The sequence below is a fragment of the Muscardinus avellanarius genome, assembly GCF_963383645.1.
Source record: "Muscardinus avellanarius genome assembly, chromosome: 9".
NCBI lineage: Eukaryota > Metazoa > Chordata > Mammalia > Rodentia > Gliridae > Muscardinus > Muscardinus avellanarius.
Genome location: NC_137795.1, coordinates 47,957,071 through 47,981,951, shown reverse-complemented (window position 1 = coordinate 47,981,951; position 24,881 = coordinate 47,957,071). Strand labels below are relative to the sequence as shown.

General features: G+C 39.0%; 1 protein-coding gene across 1 annotated transcript in view; it reads right to left on the bottom strand.

Annotated features, from left to right (window-relative positions):
• The window catches only part of RELN (reelin), a gene marked incomplete at both ends in the record, with an annotated part of 510,757 nt that overhangs the window by 112,180 nt on the left and 373,696 nt on the right, over window positions 1-24,881 (bottom strand). Inside the window, 6 exons of the mRNA XM_080701477.1 lie at window positions 4,531-4,763; window positions 10,203-10,403; window positions 10,982-11,153; window positions 15,741-15,946; window positions 20,583-20,769; window positions 21,728-21,865. Coding sequence (XP_080557603.1) covers window positions 4,531-4,763; window positions 10,203-10,403; window positions 10,982-11,153; window positions 15,741-15,946; window positions 20,583-20,769; window positions 21,728-21,865 — 1,137 coding nt within the window. The remainder of the gene's footprint in view (window positions 1-4,530; window positions 4,764-10,202; window positions 10,404-10,981; window positions 11,154-15,740; window positions 15,947-20,582; window positions 20,770-21,727; window positions 21,866-24,881) is intronic.

The window sequence follows — 24,881 nt, the reverse complement described above, 5'->3', positions numbered from 1 at the left end:
TAAACCACCCACAGCTAGAACTTATGAACTCATTCAACAGAACTTCCTCTTCGTTTTGCATGTTTCAGGTAGGCATGAAGGAAGACTCTATATCTTCATCCCCTCTCCCAGTGTTCATCTTTGTTCAAAGAATGTCTGGGTGAGTAGGAGAAGTAGTTTCTACTTCTCACTCTTCTATCTCCATGCTACTCGGAAATGTCACTTCTGCCTCTCAAACCAAGAAGGGTCCCATGCCCCTGCTTGGCCTGTGCAGAGAGGCACGATTGCTTAGTATTCTAATAGAATAAGAAGAAGCTGTATATCTACCCCTGCCCACGGAGTCCCATTTTGGAGCAGGCTGCCCAGCATGCCATCTGGATGGGATGCCGCTGAGAGTGGAGAGATGTACTGACACCAGTGCCTCTGCTCTGTAAGCAAGAGCTAGGTGAATTAACATGAGCACAAACTTCTCCTTTGGGAAAATCAGCTTAACATGATTTCCGAAAGAGCAATGTTCTAGTAACTATTATAAGTATGTTGCCTCCATGGCAAAAGAGTTCTGATTTTTAACAATTTAACACTTAGAATTCTCAGCTTTGAAACACGCGTTTGGAGATATCTGCATTTAACATATTGCAGAAGGCACAACAACAGCTCATTTGCTTGGGCTAAAGTAGAAACATATTTACTATTCTTTAGCAGAGGGCTCTTCATCACAAATGCCATCAACCAGCAAGCTGGATGGTAGCCAAATGAAGCTAGAAGCTGGATTCCAACAGAGAAGATTATTCTTCCAAAAGCTGAAGCCCAAGAAAATATTGATACATCGGGAGCCTCAAAACATTGGCTCACTTTGTGATGTTCAAGACAATATTTTTCTACTTCTCATATGTGACTGCCAATTGGGTTATTCCACCCAACATCAAACAAAGTGGAGTCGCGGATTCAGCTATATATCATTGGGCTTTGGAGAAATCAAGGCAGATTTGTGTTCATTGGCTCCTGGTTGTCACTATCTGCTTGTACAATGATGCATTCCCAAACCTGCTATTCTAGTCATTGTAGCGAAGATGTACCAGTCCATGCTCCTCAGGACACTTGTCTATTTGAATGAGCGATGGCTGGGCTATGCCTTCATAAAGGCACAGGGGAGGAAGGCAGTGGTGGAGGTGAGGAGCACAGGGCTACACTGTCAAATGCACAGTTAGAGATGGGCAGGAAGCAGCAAAGACAGATGTAAAGGATGGAGAGGGAGTGATGTCTCAGGGTGGAGGGGGGAGAGATGGAAGCAAAAGCCGAGAACAATAGACTAGGGATTCATTATCCTAATCCCAGGGAGAATTATCCTAATCAAGGAAACTTTCTTATCCTGGTCATTTCTCTGAGAGGAGGGAACCCTAGTACTAAGACTTGTTTCCTTCTTTTTATTGGTGCACTGTAATCGTACACCACGATGAAGTGCAGAGTGATAGAGACGTACAAACATGCACACAGCACTTGGTGAGCTATTCCCGCTCCCTGCCCACTCCCCTCCCCTTCCCATAGGTGACACTGAGATTGGCATTGATAATTTTGTATAAGTATATTTTGTTGATTGTTTTCTTCAGCTCTCCCTAGTAACAAGATTTTTGCTGGCTTTCAGAATTCCTGTGGGCTAGTGACTGCTCTGTTATCCTCCCTCCCTCCCTCCCTCCATCCCTGTGTGTGTGTGTGTGTGTGTGTGTGTGTGTGCTTTTGTCTTACTTTTTGAGTGAGTATCCTGTCACTGTCTGATTCTTTTATTTATTACTTATTTTAACTTTTGGAACTAGAGATTGAACCCAGGAGCATTCTACCCCAGTCCTGAGCTACATCCCCAGGCCTATTTTTTTTTTAATTTTTTTTTGTTTTGAAACAGGGTCTCACTAAGTTTCTGAGGGCCTCCCTAAATTCTGAGATTGGCCTTGAACTTTCAATCCTCCTGTCCTATCCTCCCAAGTACTGGGATTACAGGCAAGCGCCACCACGCCCAGCTTCACCCATTAATGTCGGGGGTGGAGTGTGGGGTGAATAACTTGCCTTTGCAGACATCCTGATCTGATTGATGTAGGTCTGAAGACCAGAAAATGAGTTCCTAAAACTGTGATGGGTCTTGTGCCTTTCGTGGTTCTTGGGAGAAGAGTGAATGCATTTTGCATGTGAGTTACTGAAGGCAGGACAGATGATAGCGGATTGTCATGATAACGTCCCCAATTAATCACACCTTTCGTACATGCTCCCCTATAATGCCACTTTTATGCACTTTCCATCATAAAAGGGAGTCTATTTTCCCACCTTATGGATACTGAGTGATTTTGTGACTTGCTTTGACCAATAAGATGTGGTGACTTGGATAAGGCCTTGCGCTATTTTTTTTCTCTCGGGACTCAGGAACCACCTAGCTGTGAAAAATACTGGTAGAAAGACCCCATAGAAAGGAAGGTCCAGCTGATCCCAGACACCAATTCCTTAACTGAATGCAGCTACGTGATAGAGGACAGGAGAGCAGCAGATCTACTCACACAATCCCACAGACCATGAGAGATAATTAATCATTGTTGTTTTAAGTCACTAAGTTTGGAGAGGTGTGTTGCAGGACACTAGATAGCTATAGGAATATTATTCTAGGCTCAGCTAAGAAATTAAACAAAGTAGGGCAATTTTTTTAAAAAAAAGTAATACACCCATGCCTCCTTGACTTTCTGAACCAGTTGCTTTGGATGCAAAGATGGAAGTAAACACGTTCAGAATGGCAGAGCTGACTTGTCAACTCTGAGTTGCTCTGCTTGGGACCATGATAAAAGAAAGAATGAACTAACTTGTTTATACCTTGTTAAACATTTGAGTTTCTCTTCAATAAACTACAAAGAACACTGACATGTGAAGACAATAAATTACTTATAAGTTGACTTGGATGCACAGATGGAAAAAGCTCAGTAGATATTTCTTGAAATAGCTGATGTCTAAAGATTATGTTCCAAGGTTTGTCAGACTCGCACAGAATGTTTTTATCTTTGACCAGAGAAATGCCTTCCTTATCCAGGAAGTCTTCCTACCTGAACAGCTGTGGTGTCACCTTTTAAGGTATGCATATGTAAGTAATGATAAAGGTAAAGAACATGACCAGCTTGTCTAGCTAGATGATACATAGTAAATTTGGTGATCAATTAGGTGAAAGATGTCACAGAACAGTCTCTAAAAACTTTCTGAGTAAGCCAGTTTTATGGGTTGCTAAGCATTTACCATTATGCTAGTCAGGATGAAATAGGTTATGCTGTGGTAAAAAACAAAAACAAAACTCCCATTCTTGTGGTTTAACCCTATGAAAGTTTATTTCTTGCTTAATTTATATGTTCAGTGTAGGTTGACAAGGGAGTCTGAATATTGTAGATACTCAGGGGCCCCGAGTGATGTAGTCTTCATTTCAGTACTGCTTCCCTGAAGGAGGGAGTGTGGCAAAATGCACACGGCCTCTTGAAGTCATGTTTCATGTCCACTGGTATTTCATTAGGACATGCCTAACTTTAAAGGAAGTGGAGAAAGAATAATCCCGCTTTGGGAATACTGTTGAATGACATTGAGTATTCCAATCATGTCTTACATCATCAGGAAGCAGACTCCTTATATCATCTCAGCTCTGAACCCAAATGCCTTGACTCATAATCAATGTTATGGTGCAGGATTCAATTAAGAAGTTTCCACTTGAAGAATGCTTCTTTATCTTATGTAAAATGTTATAGTTAAAAATACTTATTGCTGTTACCTCTTCTAACTGGAGAAAAGATGCTATAAATTTATTCTGGAGTATTGAACCTGGAAAAAAGTATTCTTTTCTTTTTAAAGAGCAGAATGTATCTGCTTTCTTTTCTCCATTAAACAATGAGAACTAAATTAACCTATAATTTTCCCCTTTGTTCTGGCTGCCAGAAAGCTAAGAGTTAAATTTGTTGCCCCATTAGTGAAACTGGTTCGCTTCAAATTCTCTGTCCATTCATCTCATCCCTCTATCAATTGATTTTTAATATTTCCCTCTATTTGTATTATTATTTGTTTTAACAGTAATTTAAGAGGATCATTTATATTGCAATACACCTCACTTGTCCATGTAAGGAGGCATTAAATCATTAAAAACTATATATGGTAAAAGCTTGATATAATAATGTCATAGATCACTTAGCCTTTAATATCTTTTGTTCACTGCTGTGTGCTCAGTGCCAAAAACAGTACTTGGCACAGATGAGTGTTAAAGAAATATTTGTTGAATGAACGAATGGACTCACAATTGTGTATATGAGTAAGTGTGTAGCATGCAAATGCACATAAGTGTGCATGCGCGCGTACTCACGTGCACACACACACTATTTTGTAATTTTTGTCCCAGCGTTCTTTTCTACAAGAATCATTACTTGGATATGAATAGTCAGGCTATAGGAATTATTTTAAGTTATTAAAATATTTGAAATATAGATATTGAGATAACGATGTATCCTAAGAAATGGCAGCTACAGCACATGATAAGAATAGTTAATTTACCTGGATGCAAGAGTCCTTGGAATGATGATAGTGATTCTCGTCCACTCATCAAAGTCCCCTGTGTGATACACAGTGGGCTCACTCAGCTCTCGGGAGCTCCCTTCGCACCCTTTGCCTCCAGAAGCTGGAAAACAGCCTTCCTTCACCAGAAACCAGGACATCCCAGCATCATGAGAATACTGAAGAAGAACGGGGGTGGTGCTGCTGAACTGATTGGCACATGCGATATTTAGCTGTTAAAACAAAGGAGAGAATTATATGAGGTTTCAGTTCCAAGACATCAGTCAGCAAAGTAGGTGCAACAGCAGCCAGGGCCTCTTGCAGGGAGTCTGCATGAAGTCGGTGTACAGTGTCAGGAGCTGTGCTGCGCAGTCCCAACCAAGACCCTTCCACAAACTCTGGAATTCTTTGATCAAGTAAGCAGCGGGCACTTTTTAACAGCAAGCTGGGCAAGCTACCCATGTTGTGGATTTCTTGGGATTAGAGAAGAGAGAAGTATAGTTATCTGTGGTTTTGGAGTCCCAGACAAAACATCAGAAGTCAAGACGCTGCTTCCTTCTCCCTTCCAGAGGGAAGACAGGAAGAAGATGAAGAGGCAGCTGGTCTCTTCAGAACACGAAGAGAGGGCTGCCCCCTTGGCTTTCATGGAGTGAACATCTTTTTTCCTGTTTTCTTGCCAAGGTGACGTAAGGAGTCAGTGTCAATGTAGATGAACAAACTACACTTTTGCCACAGCATCAATTAAATATCACCTAGAAATAAAACCATTGCTATTCTGTACACTTGAGTATTGTCATCATCACAGGACTAACAATGTTAAAATGAACTGTAAGAATTGCAACCTAAATCCCATTACTCTAGGACAGCTGTTTTATTTATTCTGTTTTTCTTCCTGCTTTTTATATGGAAGAATATATTTTGGTTATGTAGTTGAAACTATCACAGTTCTAGAACTTTCCTCCCACTTTCAATTTGACATATTATTTTATTATTATTATATGCAGCATAGCAAAGAATATATATTTGTCTTGAGTTGATTTGTTATTGACAGATAGGAGTGAAATTAGTAAGTCAAAAATATAGTAACACTTGAAGTTTTCTGGTTGTATGTATTCATTTAGTATGATAGTTTAAGACAGTTTTTTTTCTGAATTAATAAATGTATAAGTGAATTTAATATTGCTTTAGTTTATATTTTTAATAGCTGTAAATATCAGACTTTTCACCTCTTTTATTTAACTAATCCAGTCTTAGACAAATGGTCTATTCATATCTTATTTGGTGGCTGGAGATATGATAGGGTTTTTTGTATGAGACTTATTCAGTAAGAATAGTGTAATTTAGAAGAAAAATTGAAGTAAGGAACAAAAAGAACATGATCTGACCAAAGAATAAAGAATGATATAAAAGTAGGGCGATAGGCCAATAATAATATTGGATCAGAGCTCATGGGGCAAACCAGTTAGTCATCTAGTCTGGGTAGTTTCACCAAGTAGTAGAGACGTTATTGAGGGCTGAACCCAGGGACATTCTACCTCCACGTTACACTCTAGCCTTTTTGTTTTATTTTTTAATTTTATATACTTTTATTGGTGCATTATAGTCTCACATCATAATGTAGTTGAGAATGATAGTGATATACATGCACACACTAGGTGAGCTCCCACCCCCGCTCCCTCCTACCCCCTCCCCTTTCCATACAGCATATCGATATTGGCCCTGGTCTCCTCACATGTGTCCATAATGTCAATGGAAGGGTTTTCTTTATTAACCCCCTCCCCGTGCTTCCCCGGATCATCTCCCCTGCCCTACTGGAGTTTTACTCCATTATCTAAAATGTCCCTTGTATCCCGATTACACCCTACCTTCCATATATGAGAGAAAACATATGACTTTTCATTCTCTGTAATTGGCTAATCTCACTTAATATAATGTTCTCCAGGTCCATCCATTTTTTTTTTTTGCAGATGACATAATTTTGTTCTTTATTGCTGAGTAAAATTTCATTGTGTGTATATCCCATAATTCCTGTTAGTTTGCCATCCATCCATCTGTTGACAGACATCTAAGTTTGTTCCATAATTTGGCTATTATGAATTGTGCTGCTGTAAACGTGGATATGCATGTGTTACTATGATATTCTAATTTTAGTCCCCATAGAAAAAACCCAGGAGTGGTAGAGCCGGATCATATGGTGGATCCATTCTCAGTTTTTGGAGGAATCTCCACACTGATCTCCACAGCAGCTGCACTAATTTGAAACAGGGTTTTACTAGGTTGCTGAAGGTCTTGCTACATTGCTAATATTGTCTTTGAAACTACTCTCTTCCTGTCTCAGCCTCCCAAGTAGTGAGATTACAGGTATGCACCAGAAAATTCCATATCTTCCTCATTTCCCTACTCAGAGCTAGAAAAAAGAAATCTCTCAGGAGGATTTATGGTTTTGGTAGACTTTAATTAAGACTCACTTATTCAATTTTATGTAGTAAAATGTTGAAGTTGTGATTTAAGATTTGACCCTCTTGAATACACGATTAAATTCTAGCACAACATTCTTTTATTGTACTAGCCGTAAAAATGGTTTTTGACTGGGAGTCATATTGGGCACACATAGTTAGCCTTTTCTTTTGACTCCTATGATTCTTATTAATTCTAAAGTGGAAATGATGGGAGTCTAGTTGGCAAGGTGTTAGAACTTTTAGTTTTGTGACAAGTTTGTGCTTTAGAAATCAGGTAATGAGGTGGGATAGACATACTCCGAGGTCTATTAAATATATTGTTTACCTTAAACTTTCCATTCAGAACCTTCTCATACATATATGAAGCATCTGTTTACTTGGAAACTTTGTAAACATCAGCTATATATTTTTAAGACTCTCCTACCTTTCACAACACAGAAAAAGAAAGTTAAATATTCTCTCTGATTTTGGGGTCTGCCTTTAACTGCACAGCTAAACATATTGAAAGGCCATATTCACTGTGTAGATTCTTTTAATCAACACTTTCAATCCATTTAAATTGATTTTTACAGTTACGAGGACAGTGAAATTACCAAGGAAACCTCCATCTAACTAAATCCAATGGAAAAAAATTCATCCTTATTTTACTAGATTCTATCCCTCCTGGCGCTATCAACCACTTCTTTTTATTGACTGGTTAGCGTGCCTTTTAAGTACTGGTGTTTTAAGAACTGGTGTTTTCTAGGATTCTGTTTTGTTTTGCACACTCCCAATCTCATTTGCAAGTGTAACTTCGAGTTCCTTCTGAATATCTGTGACTCCTAGCTGTAGTCTGTCACCCAGCCAGTCACCAGCACCTGTGGACTGTCTCCTTCAATCTCTCTTGGACTGGCCCTTGTGGTTTCTAGAACATTTTCGCAAACACTCCCACCTGGACGCTCAATGCTCTTTGGTTGCAATGCCTGGAATGATCTTCCCTGAGTGGCTGCATGACACCCTCCTTTAGTTTCCGAAGGCTGTGGCTTAATGACATGTCTTAGGGAGGCCAACCTGGCAGTGTTTTATAAAATGCTCACCCCCTTTATCTCTCTGCTCCATGCTCTCTGTTTTAGATTTACTCCTACAGTGTGCAACAGTGTCTGGAGCATACAGACTTTCTAAATATGTGCTGAGTGAATATACTTGCCCCTAATTTCCCCTTCTGTTAGGTCCATACCCACACTGATGCCAGAATGACCCTTTTAAAATACAGTCTGATTCTGGCACTCAATGAATTAGAATCTTTGTGGTATACACACGATGGGATTTTTACTCAGCCATAAAGAAGAACAAAATTATATCATCTGTGAGAAAATGAATGAAATTTGAGAATATTATGCTAAGTAAGATTAGCTAGTCTCAGTCTGGATTTCTTCTCTTTCTGTTCTTCAGATGGCTAAATCTCTGTATTTCCAGAAACTTTTCATTGCAATTCATTCACCCATCCCATTTATTTTTCCAACTTAGAGAAAGCTTTTTTTGAGCACCTGCCACAGGTCAGGCACTGTGCAGGGCACTCTCAAAGCATCCAGAGCCCATTTCTAAAGAACCCCTGGACTGGGCTGGACTGTGACTGTTTACACTCTGGCTCATTCCCTAGTCTCTGAGCACCTTGAGAGCTCCGGCCATACTTATCATCCGTATATTTCTGGCACCCAGGGCCTGTTAGATGGAAAGCAGTTACAAAAAAAAAAAAAAAAAAAGCACTAGCATTCTCATACAAATGATATAAAAATTATTGCATAGAGGTTTCAAATATACAAAAATCATTAATCTCCAAATAACCTATATCCTATAGCTACTACTAATTAGTGGCAAAAATCAGTAGCTTTCTTCTCATGATGCAAAAAATAAGATTTTTCTCTTGCTCCTTAAGTAATTGAGATATTTAACAATTTTTAAAATATTATTTTTTAATTCCAGAATATCACCTTGCAGAATTTAATGTCCACACTACCATGATTCTGTGAGTAGTTAAACGAAAAATGAGTTAGATGAGAAGCAGCATAGTATTTTGAAAATATATTTCCTATTAATATTGTTTTATTACTATTGTATTACTAACAAGTGAATGTAGATTTGTAACTGTTACTAATGTTTTTTTTCATTGCAGTTCAGCATCAAAATCTAGACAAGCAAGGATAATATTTTACAAGTCATATTACTTATGACTAACTTCCTTGTTTACAGACCTGTGGAAATTATATTTGAAGAGCTGCCTATAAACACCTGATCTCGTTTATAATTCCATTTGTAAATTATTTAGCATCTGCATCCTGCCGTTATGTAGAGACCATGTAGTTGTGCTAGCTCATTAAAACTGCATTACTTTCGACCCCAGAATTCACCGATGGGATTTTATTATAAACACAATGAAATTTTGATTAGGGGTCTGAGACATGAGCTTGTCAAAGTAAATACTTGCTATATATGTTGATATGTTACCACAGTGCTGAAAACACAGTAAGCTTTTAGGAGACCGGTTACCAGTGGAGTAAAAATGTACTGAATTAAAGGAAGAGAAGTTGTTGGAAAATTCTATAGTAAAATCAGAAAATAATCCCAAAGTCTAAACACCACTAGTAATCTGAAAAGGAGAAGGCATCCAGCTTCCTTGCAAAGCACGAGATTCACTAAGTCATAATCAGGGTGCAGTCTTCAAAGTCCACTTTATTATCCATTCATTCATTCATTTATTTATTTACTTATTTTTGGCACAGGGGATTGAAACTAGGGGCATTTTACCTCCAAGCTACACCCCCATATTTTTTTCTATGTTGAAACAGGGTCTCGCTAAGTTGCCAAGGCTAGCCTTGAACCTGAGATCCTCCTGTCTCGGCCTCCCAAGTACTAGGATCACAGGCATGTACTACCATGTCAGGCTCCATTTTATTTTTGATTATGTATGAAAGAGTTCCATGAATACGTAAAGAAATACAATGATGCATCTATAACTCCTGAGCCTTCTTAAAAATGGATAAACTGCTTTCCTTAGAAGCAGAGCTTTTGAGCTTGTTGTTATAAGATTGCAGAAACTTCATTAAAGCAAGACCCTTCTTTAACTGTATAGGAATAATTCATTCTCTTTTTCAGCTTTGCTTATAAATCTGGAACATATATATATATTTTTTTTGTTCCTTAACTTGCTCTGGGAAGACATTTGTGCATGCGTACCTTGAATTGTAACACATATCCAGGTTTAAGGGTCAGATCTCGAGTTACTGCGAACCGATCTCCATCAGATTTTCCAAACACCATGGCTGAGGGCGTAGCAGCACAGAAGGTTTCGTTTTTAACCATGCCTTCGTTAGCCAACATCAACCACACACTCATTTGATTCATGGGGTAATCAAAAGCTGGCTTCTCATAAAAGTTCTATAGAAACAATGCAAATAAAACAGAAAAGCAATTCGATACCTTTGAAAACAAGAAAGGAATTTTCATTCATGACATGCTGGGCTTGTAGAAAAATATAGAAGAACCTCTAAATTAACTTTTTTCTTTTACAAAAAAAAAAAAAACAACCTGCCATTAACGTTTTCTCTTGATGATTTAACAACCAAAAACATCTTGCCACTGTAGAGCTAATCAATTTATAAGCACAGTAACAATTTTGCTTGAGGACTTGGCCAAATTTCCTAGGCTTTTTCGCACGTAAATAATCTGTAAACCAGTAGCCCAGACAGTAACAGAATAATTAATTTACACTTAAATTTATATCACATAATTTACTATCTCTGAGTTATACCCCCAGGATTTAAAAAAAAATTAATTTGAAACATTGGCTACATTGCTGAGGCTGTCCTCAAACTGGTGATCCTTCTATCTCAGTCTCCCAAGTACTGAGATTACAGGTGTGAGCCACCTAGTAATGGTGTTGCTGATAAGCTGTTCTTTATCTCATCTACTTTTACAATCCTCTGCTTCTTGGAGTCCCAACATATGAAAAATACCTGGGGCAAAGTTGGGTTGACAACTGGAATAACCTGCTTCTGCTTCTCTGACAGAATGATGATGTCATCGACTGCCCACTGGTCATAGTCCTCCCCGGAGAACACCGGCTGCCACCAGCGGAACCTGGTGCAAGGGGTCTTAGCAGCCATTGGAAGCTCCAGGTAGACAAACCTGCATAAAAGCAAATCATTTATGGCTGGGGAAGGAAAGTTGTGTTTTCCTAAAAGCTAATAAAACTACAAGTATGCCAACAAAAGAAAGCTGAGTTTTAGTTGATTTTTTTTTTTTTTTTCGAATCTGGGGATGGAACCCAAGGGCATTCGACTTCCGAGCTACAGCCCCTGCCCTATTTTTATTCTTTATTTTTTGAAACAGGGTCTCACTAGGTTACGGAGGTCTCACTAAGTAGCTGAGGCTGTCCGCGAACCATGATCCTTCGGCCTCAGCCTCCCAAATGCTGGATTACAGCGTGTGCCACCATGCCCGGCTAGTTGATCTCTTGATAGTTTTATAATTTCTAAATTTGGACAGATTAGACAGAGGTTTAATATAAGAAACTTTGGTCCTGGTTGTGTTTATTTCATTTGGAATTGTATAGTTTTTGTATGTGTGTGATACTGGGGATGGAACCCAGGGGCATTCTATCTACGAGCTACACCTCCAGCCCGATTTTTTATTCTTTATTTTGAAACACGGTTTCATTGAGTTGCAGAGGGCCTCACTAAGTAGCTGAGGTTGTCCATGAATCGCAATCCTCTTGTTTCAACCTCCCAAATGCTGGGATTACAAGCATGCGCCACTATGCTTGGTTCTGGAATTGTATCTTTTAAAGAACCTATTTCAACTGAGTTTGATGGATAACTTATTTCAATTCTTTATATTAAGATAGCCGGGCATGGTGGCACATGCTTGTAATCCCCTCGCTTGGGAGGCGGAGACAGGAGGATTGTGCAGGTTCAAAGCCAGTGCAGGTTCAAAGCCAGCCTTGCTGGCTTGAGACCCTGTTTCCAAATAAAAATATAAAATAGGTCTGGGAGTATAGCCCGGAGGTAGAAGGGTTCCATCCCCAGAACCACCAAAAAAAAAAAATTAAGATAAGACTTCCTTTGTATATTATTATGTTAAAATAACATTTTAAAAGCAGTTTTTACTCATTATGAGAAAACAAAAATATGTTTTCAAATGAAACATAAATCATTCATAAGGTACTGTATGGAGTTTTCCTTTCTTAACACTCTGATGTATATCATCAGCCTGTAATCAATTAAATAATTGAAGTATTATATGTGTAATTTTGGTGTCCTACATTTAAAACCTTAACATTGTATTATAAGAAATTTTCATGTCAGTAAAATTATTTAAGATCATTTTAATGTGAATCCAAATTTTCATCATACAGACATGTGGTATTTATTTCCTCTTTCCCTATTATATATAATTCTGTGGTGAAAATCCTTATGCATGAAACTTTATCTATATTTCAGTTCATTTCTCTAGGTAAGATTCCTAAACATGAAGCTGTTGGGTTAAATAAAATGGCCATGTTTAAAGCTCTTCATTTCTTCAATTCTTTCCTGGAAGGGCTGTAACAGTTTACAGTAGTTTTCAGGCTGACACCAACGTCCAAGTGGGAAAACAGATAAAGGAATGAGTAGACGCTACAAAAGAAACACATATGTTCAATAAAATGTGACTTACAATCAACTTCTGAACGTTGGTGCTTCTCTTAATAATTTATATAAACCCTTTCTTATATTATCATTGTTTTCTCATATTTGCAGTTTGTTTTCCTTCTTTTCATTTTTAGGTTTTCTTTGATGCTTTTTTTTTTTTCCCATTTCGGAGCACTGAGGATTGAACCCAAGTACACTGAAATAGGGTCTCAGTAAGTTGTAGGAGGCCCTGCTAAGTTGCAAAGGCTGCCTGAGCCTGTGATCCTGCTGCCTCAGCCTCCCAAGTACAGGGTTACAAGCGTGCGCCACCACACTCAGTGGTCTTCTTTAACATACAGATCTTACATGTGCATATAGTTCTTACGTTTGCATGTTGTGAAGTTATACGAAAGTAGTCCTTTTTTTGGTGAATTCTTTCATCAAATTTGCGTTGTTTAGTTCTTCTTCCAAGATCAGATAGTGACCCGTTACTTAAATGTTTAAATGTCAAGTCAATCTCTTAAAGACTATGATGATATAAAGTAATAACCTAAATAGTTTCTAAGTGCCTATTTATGTTTTTTCTAATACTGCATGATTAAATAATTAGCTCATTAACTTTTTGACCTGCCATTTTTCTATGTAAGTTCTTACATATCTCTGAGTCAATTTCTTAGTTATCTATTTGGTTTCATTGCTTGTTTAATTTGTGTACTAATATAATTTCAGTTTAAATATATATATGTGTGTGTGTGTGTGTGTGTGTGTGTGTGTGTGTGTGTGTGTGCGCGCGCGCATGTAGATGCTTAGCTGGGGATTAAACTGAGGGACATTCTACCTCCAAGCTAACAGAGTCTCACTAGGCTGTTGAGAGTCTTGCTACATTGCTGAGACTGTCCTTAAACCTGTGAAACTCCTGTCTCAGTCTCCAAAGTACTGGGATTATAGGTATGCACAACTACTCCCGGTTTATAGGCTTTATAATAAGCTTTAATATGAAAAGGGCATTCCCTTTTTTCTTTCCCCAAAAGCTATTTTTGTCCTTTTATATTTAGTTTTATGCATGTATAAAAATGTAGCCCATTATTTTGTACAATTAATAATGTGCTAATAGGTATAATTTTAAAAATAAAAGATTTTGGGGGTGCTTATTACCTTTAACTCCAAAAATAATATGTTCCAGGCACTGCTCTGTTTTGTGAATTTGCTCTTATTCAAATTTTAAAGATATATATGTATATATGTGTGTGTGTGTGTGTATATATATATATATATATATATATATATATATAGTATGTGTGTGGGGGTGGTACTGGGGATGGAACCCAGGGGCCTTCTACATTTGGGCTACACTCCCAGACCTATTATTTTATTTATTTATTTATTTATTTATTTATTTATTTATTTGGTGGTACTGGGGTTCCTGGAAGCCCTTCTACCTCTGGGCTACACTCCCAGACCTATTTTTATACTTTTTAAAATTTGGAAACAGGGTCTCTTAAATCAGCGCTGCTGGCTTCGAACCTGTGTGATCCTCCTGTCTCCGCCTACCAAGCGTGGGGATTACAAGCATGCGCCACCACACCCAGCTTTATTTTTTATTCTTTATTTTGAAACAGGGTCTCACTAAGTTGAGGAGGGCCTCACTAAGTAGCTGAGGCTGTCCTTGAACTGGAATCCTCCGGTATCAGGCTCCCAAATGCTGGGATTACAAGCGTACAAGCATGTGCCACCACACTTGGCTTCAATAATATATTTTCAATACAACAAGGCTCAGTTGTAATATGCAAAACAGGGACATTAATATATTAAGGCTCGATAATTACTAGCAGTCAACATTTATAAGAAGAATGTTGTCTTTGAATTAAAGTAGAAATATAGAGATTATAAGGAGAAATACTGTAAAAGTAATATCCTGAGTAGAATTTAGTTGTTTATATAAAACACAAATATAAATAGAATTTCAAAATATTGCAAAACTATAAAAGTAAATTTAAATACACACACACACACACACACACATATACATACACACATTGATTACCTAATACAGGTACTACCATTATACATAAATTGTTTCATCAAACTTTTCAATGGTTGTCTGAAATATATATATGCCATATATAATATAATTATAATATAATATGTATTCCCCATCTATCAAGATAAAGAGATATCCAGTGAAAATTTTTACAAAATCAAGCCAGGCATGGTGGCTCACGCTTGTAATCCTAGTATTCGGGAGGTTGAGACAGGATGATTGTGGTTCAAGGACAGCCTCAGCTACTTTGTGAGGCACTTTGTAACTCAGTGAAACCCTGTTTCAAAATAAAGCATAAAAAATAAGGCTGGAGGTATAGCTCGGAGGTAGAATGGCCCTGGGTTCCATCCCTAGTATTGTTAAAAAAAAAAAAAAAACTTACAAAAAACTTTACAGACTGGTTCACACCGTTTATGACTAGATCTTTACGTTGCCATTTAAAAACTTGTGTGTGTGTGTGTGTGTGTGTGTGTGTGTGTGTGTGTGTGTGTGTGATACTAGGGATGGAACCCAGGACTATTCTCCTTTCAAGTTACACTCTCATCTCTATTTTATTTTGGAACACGGTCTCACTAGGTTGATAAGAGTCTCACAACTTGCTGAGACTGCCCTCAATCTTGTGATCCTCCTGTCTCAGCTTCCCAAGTACAGGATGATAGGCGTAATCACACACCCGGCTACCACTGAAAACTTCTAACAAAAAGTCCATCTTGTTGTTCCATCTAATAGCTGAGTATATTTTGTATAAACATAAAAACAAAAACAAAAGCCTCCAAATGGAAAAAAAAGAGCTGTCACACACCTGTATCACACCCTTTCCTTGGGCAGACAGTGGCCAATCATTTTGCTTTACTTCTATTGACAATTTCTTTATTTAAAATCTTAAAAATTCAAACATGAATATAAATGGTTTCTGTCCGGTCCCTTAAATGAAATCTTTATATGCTGGGCTATCATTGGTGTTAAATATTTATGAGTCTGTCTATTTTTGCAACTTTCAACATTTAAAATACACCTCAACAGCAATTCAGTTTGTCCTGGACATGGGGAGGACACGGCGCTTACCTGGGCTTGCTGAAGTCTGAGAAGTACATCTCCGCCAGCAGGTGCCACTGGATGCCCCCATTGTTGCTGTACTGCAGGAGCACACCCTCCTCCCTGCTGTCGGGCTTGTTGCATGCAGCACTCTCTCCGCCTATCTGGATGTAGAACTGGACAAAGTCCACCCAAGAAGTATCCAGATCCCAGCTCACCAGCTGTCTTTTCCCAGCCTTCCAAAAAATAAAAAATAAAAATCAGAGTCAAGCTTCTGGGAGCTCATTCCCATTCTAACTCTCCAGCTTTGAATTCATATCCTAAAACTCTGTGGAGCTGGTTTTTATCCCCAGTTGCTGTTGAGAGGAGCCACTTACACCTGCTCATTGCTCTGCTTTTGCGATGATAATTGTTCTTACACGTGTACTAATTTCTTCATCATGGATCCCCAGACAGACTTAGGAGTGTCTCATTATACCAAAGTTCTAGAATGCTTTTAGAAAATAAAGCAAGCTTAATTTTAATTAAAACAATCCAGGCTTTGCTTTGTAAATCTCCTCTGACCAGAAGAAAGGAGAAGGAAGACCAGATCCTTTGAAATCGGTTAAAACTGGGTTGGAGTCTCAGCCCGTTATTCACACTGGCAGTGTGCCCTTCCAGAACTTTTATTTTCCTCAAAGGTCCAATATGGGCAATAATACCTTCCTTATAGTGTGTTGTGACAATTAGGTGAAGCAACATGTGACATGTACGTTGACTAGCACACTACACGTCTTCTTGAGGAAGCATCCTTTCCAGGTGGTGTCTCTGACCCCCCTTTCCTGTGAGAATTAAAGTGAAACAGGCAAGAGAGAAATTTCCAGACACACAATTTGGGCTTGTTAAATGTGCATTTTAATTTTTCTCATTTTTTTAATCTGAAATATTGTGAGAAACACCTCAGAGATACTAGTATTTTCATGCCCTCAGGAATATTACAAGAAAATGATTGTCAGAAGAAAAACTACAGAACCTAGCAGGTTAATTTCAATCTAGGCAAACTTCTCTGAAAACCTTGGCATGTGGGAAGGAGCCAGAAGGATAAACAGCTAAGGTGAGGAGAATTATAAAAATCCAATTATCACAATTAGCTGATTGGAATGATGTTTCTATTGTGAAACTCATGGGATGGGGTTGTTTATTCCAGGAGATGAGGGTGTTAGTCTGCGGAGGTTTCAGAAGAGTGTTTTGTGGGATTCTTCATGCAAAAGCTTAGTTTGGCACAGAAAGTGTTTTTTCCTATAGAATAGCACAAATAATTTTCTTTTGTTCAGTGACCTGAAATGCTGAACATTGTTCAAAGGCAGTAAAGAGAGAAAAAAGAAAGGAGAAAGAAGGAAAGAAAGAAGGAAAAAGGAAATGGCTCATGGTAAAATTTTTGTTGGGGTTTAGAATATGATGTCAAAGGTCTTTGAATTATTTTCTATTACACTATGACTAATGGACTTATGTATATGTTGACACATGTGTACATGTAATGTGTGTGTTTGTGTGCACGTGTGTCAGAAGTAAAAGCATCTCCTCATTCCTGGATTGTGAAAACTACCCTTCAACTTCATCTCCAAATACGGGGCTAAATGATTCATTACTTTAAGGGGTTAGCGAAAATAAAACAAGTTTTAACAGGTAATGCTTTTAGGACTAGAACTTTTACCACAGAAAACTTATAAAATACTTCATGAATCTGTGCCTTTTGCTTCTCATTAAAATTTCTTTAATCAAATGCCACTCAAAATTAAAAATTCTATTATATTTGTTTTAAAATAACTATTTCTTTAGAAATTTTTCTTCAATCCTTTCTCAACTTCCTCTTTTCCTCTTCTCCCTCCCTCCCTCCCTTCCTTCCTTCCTTCCTTCCTTCCTTCCTTCCATAATGGTACAAGGCAAACATGATTTCATGGAGTCCATGATTTGTGGCAGAGACAGTAATGACAATTAATGATTAGAGCCCGAGCCCCTCACTTTGGTCACATGATCACTTAATTCTCGGGTCTATCTAGTCCTGAGTATTTAATGTTTTCTATCATTCTCTGTCTTTATTTTATTTGCTGATTCTTTGTTCTGCACCTGCATCAAAACAAAACCTATACCTATTTTTGCACTTGTATAAATTAACTTGTCTTGGATTTCTGCCTAAACAGATTCAGCTACTGCCTAGTATATGGCCTGCATTTCAGAGCTGAACACAAAGGCTAAAATTCGGCTCAGTGGACCCTTGCATTCCTTCCAGCTACTGTGAGGGTAAAAATAAAAATATAATGCAATTCTAAGGATAGAGAGGTTGGTATAGTTTGCCTAGCTCCCAAAATCTTCACGGACACAACAGGCTTTGAGTGGGAGTAACAGGGTTATGTGAGTACCGAGGTCATGAAAAGTGTTAAAGGGCAGCGACAATGGAGTCAGCTTCCTGGAGGACAGCTTCCTGGAGTCAGCAGAGGATCCACGTTTACAAAATAAATATGAGGTATGCCAGTTGGGCAGGAGACCTTCCTGGGCTTTTGTGAGGGTAAAGGGAGAGGTTAGCAGTATGTTTTCAGACCAATTAATCTATGGTGGTGTATGCATGGTCTCAAACTGGGTTACTGCCTGTTCTCTGCTTCACGATGCTTATTAGTGGGCATGGCTCACCTCTTTACTCTACCTTCCTGCCACACTAGTGAGCACAGGAGTCTGGCTCTTTCTATGTGCCCAACATTATTCTTTGTTCTTTGCATTACCTCACTTTTACTCCCAATAGGACATCTTACAGACAAGAAAACAGTTACAGAGATGTTATAACTTTGCAAGGTGAAACATCTGAAGCAAAGACACAAACCCGGGTAGTGTGATTCCAGTGACTGTCTTGAATTAAGTGGAAAAAAATATTGACAAGTAACCCAGAGCCTTTATATGGCTGAAGTGTGTGTGTGTGTGTGTGTGTGTGTGTGTGTGTGTGTGTGTGTGTGTGTGTACAGGTGCAAACACTTATTGAGGTGTTCAAATACATACTGTTAAAAATATTCATAATCTTATTTTTAAAATAATACTTATAGAAAGCACAACCTTCTCATTTCTGCACAATTATACAGCAATTCAGATCTATACAAGGTATACTGATAATTTACTGTTATTTTTAACAATAACTATCATGGGACCTTAGATGTCAATGGATAGGAATCCATCTCAGGTTTTCTATCATTCTCTGTCTTTATTTTATTTGCTGATTCTTTGTTCTGCACCTGCATCAAAACAAAACCTATACCTATTTTTGCACTTGTATAAATTAACTTGTCTTGGATTTCTGCCTAAACAGATTCAGCTACATATCACCCTATGGTATATCACCCACACCTGTCTACTTGTTACAGGATGTAAAGTAGGATGCTTCTAATTGCCTCAGAATTTGGTGGCTGTAGTCCCTTCTGGAGAGAAGCAGTTAATATTAAGAACTTCATATTCTGAAAAGAGCCTCCAATAATATAATTAGGCATGTTGCTCAGACTGGAAACTGGACCTGTACTTGTTCTAGTCCCTTTGAAGATTATATAAGGAGGGGCATTGGAGCAAGTGGGAAAGAATGTCCTACCTAGGCTGTAGCAATAGGCCTTGGGAGTGTTTCAAGAGAATCAGTCTTTGTAATTCTGCCTATGACTTCAGTCCCTGGTTGCATTCTACCAGTTCACAAGCCTAATCTGGTAGCATCATAGAGAAGCTGAACACTGCAAGAAAAACTTTTATGTAGAGTTCTACACATCAATAGATGCCACCAGCATCCATTAAACTGAATCAGATGGGACCTGAGACATCTGCTCCCCACGAATAGTTCTCTTGGAATAGTTCTGCACACCCCTACCCCTATTATCTGACTTCTTCATCACTGTGACCAAAATGCCTGACAAGAATGACTAAGAGAAGGAACTTTTTTTTTTTTTTTTTGGCTCATGGTTTCAGAAGTTTAGTCCAATGACAGCTGGCTCCAAGGCAGAAACCTCACGCAATGCATGACAGCGAAAAGAGGCTCAGCTCATGGAAGCTGGGAAGCAGAGAGAGGGCGACAGGGAGGGTCCAGGGACCGACACAGTCCTAGAGGCCTTGCCCTGGTGCCCTTTCCCCAGCCATGCCCCACCTCTGAACCTTGCTGCATTGGAGACCAGGCTTTCAACACGAGTTTTCTGGGGGGAACATCCCAGACCCAAACTATAATGCCTACCATTTTTATTCCTCTTTCTTCTCATCAGAGTTCTGAATTAATGGATTGACAAAATCAGTAAACACTTTTGGAATTGCTTCACATAGAGCTTCTACAGAACTGCCAAATACCAACTCATTTAGTCTACACGGTAACTCTAGCGAGGAAGACTCTTTTATTGTCCCTACTTTACGGAATAGGGGGAGCTGAGCACAGGAGTCGATGTGCTCAAAGTCACAGCGCTAGGAAATGATAGAGGAGACCCGCTCATGAAGTCTGGCTCCCGAGGTGCTGCACTTAATCTCTCAGCTCCTACCCCAGGCCCACACCTTTACTCACCCAAAGGCCAGGGTGAGAAGGGGCCAAGAGCCTTCCCCACCACCAAAGCTTCAAGACACAAGTCTGCTTGGCATGGGAAGAAAGGAAAGCAAGGGGATTTAGGTCAGGTACAAGAGAGCAGGAAATTTAAAGTGGCCCAACCTGGATTTGTAGTAACCCAAACCAATCATAAAATCACAAGATTTTCCCAAGATGTAGGGAAGGAAAGGAATTTGACCAAGCCCAGTCAAAAGCAGGAATGATAAAAACATTTCATATACGTGTGGGGCCAGCCACATACTAAATTAGCTGCTGTACCGGTGAGCTGTCCCAGCTGCTGGCCATACCTTGCTGAAGTAGAGTGATGACCCAGAAGAGATGACCCCACATCCTTGTTCTGGCTTTACAATTTCTCCTCCAATAACTTCTTGCCAGTCAGATTCCCAACCATTCTGATTCTCAAAATCCGACATGATAGTGGAAGGAAGCGCAGCTTCTGGGTGGCACTCGGTGCCCTGGTATCCTTGGTCACACCTGTGAGACAGCGGGACCAGCAGCCATGTCATCAGCTCAGAGGCAACGCCGTGGCCTTCTTACCTACCACACCTCAGACGTCTTGCTGCTCCTCCAGTTTATCACTTACATTAGATTTTCTCCTAAAGCATTATTCTGTATGTGTGGTGTGGTATGAAGACTCCTCAGTTTTTTCATGCTCCCCCAATGGACAGAATCCTTTCTGAAAAGATGTCATGCTATTATGGTAGAAGTTAGGCATCAAGTAATAGTGGAGAAGGACAAAGGTACTGTGTGTGTGTGTGTGTGTGTGTGTGTGTGTGTGTGTGTGTGTGAAGAAATAGTAGGATTTCACTGCGACCTTAAAACATCACATAGAAATGTTTGCTCAATCAACATGTAACTCTGGCCATGCTTTATAGGGGTTCTTTCTAATTAAATCATGCCTCTTCTAAAGTCTTCAGGTATTCAAGTGTGTTTCCCTCTTGTTCTCAATAGTGGCAATCCCCCTCTCCCTGTGTGGACAGTCATGAACTTCTGCGAAAGCGGCACAGGAGAGTGTGTGGCAGTGTTTGGTACTGTAAGACTGTCGGAGAGAAAAGGGAAACGACAAGGCTCTTTAATAAACTCTAAATTTTAAACCCAGCAGCCTTGTCCTTAGGATATATGACTTTATGTATGTGTGTATATTATATACATATATTTTTTTCCAGTACTGGAGATTGAGCCCAGATGTGCTCTATCACTAAGCAACACCCCCAGACATTCTTTTTTATTTTATTTTAAGACATGGTTTCACTAAATAGCCTGGCTGGCCTCAAACTTGTAATCCTCGTGTACTAATGTAACAGTATCCTTTACATCTAAAATAAGACCAGAAAGGAGGTGACAACTGCTCAGATGTCAACTGCTGTTGTATTTCTACAGGTACAGCAAATCTGGAGCAGATAGAATGGACTACACTCTCTGGGGCACGTACCTGCACATGCCATGGTCACAGGAGCCATGCCCACTGCACATGTTGGGGCACTGCTGCCCTATGTAGATGCTGTCCAGAGCCCACTCGTCCTGGGCTGTGTAATAGCTCTGACTCCAACGGAAGCGGGTAGCACTGGACCTAGAAACCAAGTACAATAATAAAATAGTGTCTCTGCCAACAAGTGGTGCTCTAGAGAAAGAATGCCAAGTTCAACAGCTTCCAGAAAACTCTGAAATTTGGCTAGTCATCACCTACTCCACATTTTTCTTTAGCCTAATTTTCCATTCAATTATTGTGCAATACAACAATTCTATTATGAATGGAAGTTTAAAAGAAATCTGTCTATATCAGATACAGATCTTAGTTTGGATTTCTTAATTCATTTGAGATATTTTAAAGGAAAACATAAATATCCTATTTTTGTTGTTGCTTAGAGATTCAATGCTGGAAAAGGAAAGAGGATATATATTATATATTTAATATGCATATTAAATAAAAGATATCTATAAACTGGGCCTGTTTTCCACTGAAAATGTGAGATGTTTTAACCAGAGTAATTTAGGTTCTTAGGCTAAACATATTAGAAGCCTTTCAGATAGTTCTCAACATAAACACAAATTTTGGAGAAGAGTATTTTATTTTGAATAGAGAGGGCATACTAGTATCTTATAAGAAAGAGCACTTGGATTCTAAGTTCTGCTCATTCCTGAAGCCCTATCTTGCTTGAGTTTCACGCACTGGCTGATGGTAAGTGGAAAAAAAAAGTCGAGCAATACATTTCACAGTGTAAAACACTTGGGACCTTAATTCCTGTAAACCAGAGAGAAAGTCCAAAGGAGAAGATATTTTGAGGACAGTGTCAAGAAGGCTTCCAGTCACTGACTACTTTAAAACATTATTTTCAAATTATAGCACATTTTTCATCTGTAGGAATCTTCAAGGATCTGTCATTAGATGTTTTTTTAAACTAAAATACTAAACAAAATAGCAAGAAAAGGACTCTCAGGATCATCGTGGGTGCTCAGTTGCATTGATTGAATCATCCCGTGCATGCCCCTGCACACACACATGAGCTTAATGGTTTTGAACAATCCATTCAGGTTTTCTGCATCAGTTACACATATTAAGTACTCCCTATGTACATAACAGACTGCCAAAATCCAGACTATGCTTTTACTGTTTATTTTGCCAATGATCTGTTGCTAAGAGGTTGCACTTTCATTCCTGGTAGGATTGACTGAGGTACCAGCAGCAGGCTCAGATCTGCTTGCCCAGCAATGCTTGTCATAGAACATAAAATGGATCAGACGCACCACCTCCTCTGTGTAATAGGTTTATGTTTGTAATTAGACACCCAAGATAATTTTCATAGTTCCATTAATAAATGCTTATTTATTTATTTATTTATTTATTTATTTATTGCAGTATAGGGGATGAAACCCAGGGGCTTTGTACCTCTGAGCTACACCCCCAGTCCTATCTTGTAATATTTTTATTTTATTTTATTTATTTATTCTTTGGTGGTACTGGGGTTCCTGGAAACCCTTCTCCGGGCTACACTCCCAGACCTATTTTATATTTTTATTTGGAAACAGGGTCTCTTAAGCCACCAAGGCTGGCATCGAACCAGCGCGATCCTCCTGTCTCCGCCTCCCAAGCGTGGGGATTACAAGCGTGCGCGACCACGCCCGGCGTTATTTTTATTTTTTGAAAAAGGGCCTCACCAAGTTGCAGAGGTCCTCTCTAAGGAGCTGAGGCTGTCCGTGAACTGTGATCTTTTGGTCTCCACCCCCCAAATGCTGGGATTATAAGCATGCAGCACACCATGCCCGGCAAGAAATGCTTTTTTAGAAAAGCCCCTCTCAGAAACAAAAATTTTAGTGCATACTGCCCTACAGAGTAGAGGCAAAGAGAACTCAAGCGGCACTGTCATCATGAAAAGGAGAGCTGACTCTGTTCTTTAAAGATTGTTTATCTTGGAGTCAAATCCAGGGCCATAGGCAACTAGACTGTGAGCTCTTTTGGAGACAAGAAAATCTTTTGTCTCAATAGTTTACACAGGAAAAGAATAAAGTAGGTGCTAAAAAAAAGTGTGCTAAAAATGAGTCAATGAACAGGTCAGGAAAGGGCAGACTGTTTCTCACTTCTGTAGGTAATGGAGAGATGAATGTACTGGGAGTCTGGCACAAGATCCCCAGGACCTTGGTTCTCCAATTTGTCAGCCTCGTGACCTTCAGTGAGTGATCTACGCCTTCAGGGGTTTCTGGTTCCTCACCTCTCAAATAAAGGGTTTAGGCGATGTAATTTCTAAGTTCTTCCAAGTGGCATGTTGACAAAGGTGACAGTTTATTTTCTTTCCAGTTACATGCCTCTACAAAATCTATGGCATAACTTATTATGAGATTTTGCTACTTTCACTATTCAAGTGAGATGCAGGAGGCTCCGAAACCTTCCCAGTTTATTTATGCTTTCAACAGCTACAGGCAGATACATTCTAAATTCTTTTTCTAAGTAAATGAATCCATACACACCTCTTATAAACTCTTGGAAAAGAAATTAAGATAAAAAGCTTAAAGTGGAGTATTCCACTTAAATGCAACCCACAGTTTCATGTGCTGATGTTAATTAAGTGAAAAGTCAGGAAAAAGTGCTTGAATATTGGCTTTATTTTTAGTGAGAAAAAAAATTAGTTGTGTGAGCAGTCTCCAGCTGGTCACACGTAGAAAGACAAGGTGTGATCTCACTGATTTGCGGTTGCACCATGCTAAATACTGCCCTCGGTGCAAATATTTCATTTGCCAACTCTTTCAACTATCTAATCTTAGGAAAATCTTAACATATGCTGGCTTGAATCTCAATGTGGAGCTACTGCTGTGTGGGTTAGGAAATAAAGTTGACTTTCATTTAAAAACCAAACTCCATAGACTCCCCAAAGCAAGAAAAATTGAGTCTGGAGTTAAATTTTCCCCATATAAACTCCAAGACTAGAATAAAATAGCTCTGAGTCATCTCTTGATAGTTGGATAGCCTGAGGAATCAAGGTAAAGGAAGACTGACTAAATTGTATTTTCCACCTTTAGAGTTGCTGTAATTACATTTACCCAATTATTCTGAAACTCATTCAGTCATTATGTGTTGATTTGTTTATGGAGTC